Raw genomic sequence first — 4,368 nt, forward strand, 5'->3', positions numbered from 1 at the left:
TCGATTCATTTGATAGAAAAATTAAAGTTGAAGTGAGGATGGATAAATCAATAAAAAGATAAGTGTCCAAGTCATGGACCCAAAAATTTCGACTCCAATCATAACGACGCATTCAATGATGAAGCCAGCACGATCACCGTTATATGGAGCCGAAAATCTAAAAAGCCCCAAATAATAATTATGGTCGAGAAATATAGGCTATTATAATGGGCGGGAAAAGAAGTGACAAGCTGCAGAAGCAACTAGCGACCGGGGGCGAATGACGAGGAGTATTCAAACTACAAATGAACCAAAACATTAGAGTTTCTCATAATATTACTTTCTTGGACTCCCATTTAAAGTGTAATCTACAGATTTATAGACAGCGGCTGAAGATGAAATTACTGCCCACCTCGAGATATTTAAGTTTTGATCTCATTCGTCGACATTGGATCAATTTTTATCGCGGCTAGGCATCAAAAGGCGAAACGAATTGTCCTTTGTCACTCCTGTCGCTTTCCATATTTTCGTCCTCGAAACTCGATATGGAGAAGATCGCCATCTCAATGCGGACGAAAGAAGCTAATGACGGGCAAAGTCCTCGTTGGCGTGGTTAAAGTACAGCTCTTGCCTGGGCGATTTACAAGCTGAGGTCGGCGACCCCACGTAAGCATGATCACGTCATCGTCCTTTTTAAGTCAATGATTAATGGTGAGAATGAGAACGGACGAATAGTTCTCTTGCCTCCCTTTCAAACCACGCCTAACTGCATCGAGAGCTTATCTTCACTTTGGCTGACATAGGGCTGGTGACATCTTCACTTACGTAGGCTCATCTACTGCACTATCAACCTTCTAGTCGTTTGGACGGAGAGTACACGGATCTGCCGGAATGGGTCATGTTGTCTCTATAAATGCAGACTCCCACAAGTTCTGTGTCCAGCAAAAAAATATATCATTTGCAGCGCTGAGCAGTATGGCTACGGCTGCCACTAAGCTCTTGCTCATCGACCGCGTGCCCGGCATCAACCGCGTGCCCAACAGTTACATCCGGCCCGAGGCTGACCGCCCTAACCTCACTGAGGTCGAGGCCTCAGATGCCTCCACCATCCCACTCATTGATCTCCAAGGCCTCTTTGGTCCCAACCGTGATGATATTATCATACAGATTGGTAAAGCATGTCAACGAGATGGTTTCTTTCAGGTACGACATAAGAATATTACACTGCGGGTTAGCTAAAAATGCTAATTAAGCAAAAGGATATCAGTTAAAACTTGATGGATGCGATCATCCCATAATGAGTTTTTGCTCTGTCTCATGTGGTTCTGCTCATTATTTTCTTTGGCAGATCAAGAACCATGGGATACCGGAAGAGGTGGTGCAGGCCATCATGAACATAGCGGGGGGAATTTTTCCGGTTGCCGGAGAGCGAGAGGCTGAAGAATTACTCTGATGACCCGTCGAAATCGACCAGGCTTTCTGACTAGCTTTAATATCAAGACCGAGAAGGTGTCTAACTGGAGGGACTTCTTGAGACTCCATTGCTACCCTCTTGAAGAATACATGCATGAGTGGCCAACCAATCCTCCATCGTTCAGGTAATAAACAAAGCTTATTCTCATCATGTGATTTATTTATCTTTGACTCAAATATTGACATTAATTAATTTTTATTTTAATATATCTTTCCGATTAGAATGGTTCAGTGATTACGGAACGAATTTGTGTATCCTTAGAAAATCCACAACGGATTTGATTATCACTATCATCACACATAAGCAATTTCTATTCCGATCATCCATTCAAATTATGACTCGATCTTATTTGATCCACAAGATTTATGACTATTTTACAAGCCCGAGATTTTTCCATATCAAGTGGAGCTTCCTTCTAAATAGACGCGCATGATTTTCGTGACATTCAAACGATTGAAGATTCCTGTTGATCATAAGGATTTCACAAGCTTTCACCAGTGAAGTTTGGAAAATTAAAAGCTTGATCACTGTAATTTCTAAAGTCTGATATTAGCTAAACAAAAAGATTGAAAGATAAGAATCTCTCGACGGAAGAAATGTAGGACCCAAGAAAATAAGGGGAAGAGCCTATTTTTCACCAATAGACAATACTGATCCACGTGGAATGTCAGCCACTCAAGAAAAGAAAGTGGTACTTTCCAGTGATTTATTATGACTACCGCGTTGCGGAAGTTAGAAAGAGCATGCCTAAAAGTTCTCGATTTTTTCGCCGATCTGGCACACTTTAACTGCATGGCCGGTTAAATCTTCTTGACTAGCAGGAAGGAGGTGGGAGAGTATTGCACAAGAGTAAGAGAATTGGCGCTCAAACTGTTGGAAGCCATATCAGAAAGCCTGGGGCTTGAAAGGGAATACATAAGCAAGAACTTGGGCAAGCATGGTCAGCACATGGCTATGAACTACTATCCGCCGTGCCCACAGCCCGAGCTCACCTACGGGTTGCGGGCCACACCGACAGAACTTAATCACCATCCTACTTCAGGACGAGGTGCCCGGGTTACAAGTCCTTAGGGATGGAAAATGGATTGCTGTCAATCCCATCCCCAACACCTTCATTGTCAACATAGGAGATCAAATGCAGGTACTTTGGCTACACTCTTTTGAAACATGTCCAGGATGAGACTCTAAAGCTAATGAGGAGAATTTGGTACAACATATCATAAAAACAGGAAGGAGCGACTTTTTGTTTAGCTTAGTAAGAGAAACAAAAATTGCATGATTGTTCTGGCTGATGAAGATTGATTCCATCTTTTTGCACAAGTTCATCATTTGTTTTTTCAACGAGCCTTGGAACTGGACATGATTTTTTGATTCAGGTCATTAGCAATGACAAGTACAAGAGCATACTTCACAGAGCAGTGGTGAACTGTGACGGGGAGAGAATCTCCATTCCAACCTTTTATTGCCCATCACCAGAAGCCCTAATTGGACCTGCTCAAGGCTTGATTGACCACGACAATCCCAGGGGTTTACAGGAGCTTCACTTATGAAGAATATTACCACAAGTTCGGGAACAGAGGACTCGGGACCGAATGTTGCTTGGACATGTTCAAGATACCCTCGGCTTAGAATTTATTCTAAACTTCGGTCTTGCAGTTTTAGTGCTGATGTGGAGAAAAAATGAGGTTGTTCCATATATCACACCCTCCTCCGCCACACCCCCGCGGGTCATCCTCCTCTCTCTCCTTCTCTGAACCTTTCTTCATCTCTTTCACTTCTGATGGGGAAGGATTCGACCTAAATCTCTCTCCCTTCTCCTAGTTCCTTTTCCTTTTATTTTCTTTTTTGTTTCTTTTCTTACTCTTTGATTTTGATTTAGATTTAGATTTAGATCTTGTAGTTTTGCTCTTCCAATCTTAAATCTCGAGCTTTTCTCTCCAATCTAAATCTAAATTTTGGAGTTTTAATAAGTAAATACTCCGCATTCCATTTTAATGGTGTTCACAGCAGTTTAGATGTCAAATCTATGATCATCAACCCATTTTCATTTAGAGTTTTGGCACTTCTCATTGGCTTAAGAGCCTGCTCTCACGGGTGTCACGGGTGTCAAATCTGAGTTTTTCCAACATGTTTATGATGTCCCCATATGGTGATGGTGTTAAGAACACCAAACCTAGGCGCACACTGCCGAAAGGCAAAGTTGTAATTACAAATGAAGATCCAAGCATGTGCTTGTCACTGATGGTGTTGTGAGATTCAGTGATTGGCCGTCAATCCTTTTGTTTAGATGCAATCTCAAATCTGTTATTGAAAGACAAGTCTGTGATTATCTCTAATAATCATGCTCTAATGAAACGTCTATTTATGTTTTTTTTGTTTGTTTTAGAGTCTATGAACTTGCTATGTTACTTGACTTTTAAGGTTCCCTTTCATGTATTATTTTGATAATGAATGGAAATTTCTTATTGACCCAAAAAAAGAAATCTTATTGATATCAAACAACATGGATATACAACCTCTGATTCACAACGCAATTGGAAATTTTCAGTTCTTTTCCTACTTTAATAACTCGATTTAATAGACACGCAACCTCTATTACTTGATTTACATCAACGACATCAAAATATATGGAGAAACATAAGTCCAGAAAGTATTTTCATATTATTTTCTTTTACAAATGGATTTCCATTTTTAAGTAATTGAATATTGACTGATTAAATCAAATGGCAAGGAGACATTTTATATCTTCAACGAAAATATTCATCTCTACATATGTAACGATGATTGGTTAATGAAATGCCGTTGGTCTCGATTAATGTCATTGCTGTCCTATCTCAGATTTCTCAGTATTGCTAAAATTCCATTTTCATACCAGCACTCTTTGCTTCGGCCAAGCAAAAGAACAAATTGATCTT

General features: G+C 40.4%; 1 protein-coding gene across 1 annotated transcript; it reads left to right on the plus strand.

The window, feature by feature from the left end:
- Positions 1–882: 882 nt before the first annotated feature.
- LOC104443085 (protein DMR6-LIKE OXYGENASE 2) lies at positions 883–3,170 on the plus strand. Its single transcript, XM_039311431.1, is given in 8 exon segments — positions 883–1,182; positions 1,328–1,381; positions 1,383–1,460; positions 1,462–1,577; positions 2,275–2,454; positions 2,456–2,594; positions 2,830–2,975; positions 2,977–3,170. Coding segments are annotated over 8 exon segments (1,047 nt in total). The 5' UTR covers positions 883–954; the 3' UTR covers positions 3,083–3,170.
- The last annotated feature ends 1,198 nt before the right edge of the window (positions 3,171–4,368 follow it).

The sequence above is a fragment of the Eucalyptus grandis genome, chromosome 4, assembly GCF_016545825.1.
Source record: "Eucalyptus grandis isolate ANBG69807.140 chromosome 4, ASM1654582v1, whole genome shotgun sequence".
In the NCBI taxonomy this organism is placed as follows: domain Eukaryota; kingdom Viridiplantae; phylum Streptophyta; class Magnoliopsida; order Myrtales; family Myrtaceae; genus Eucalyptus; species Eucalyptus grandis.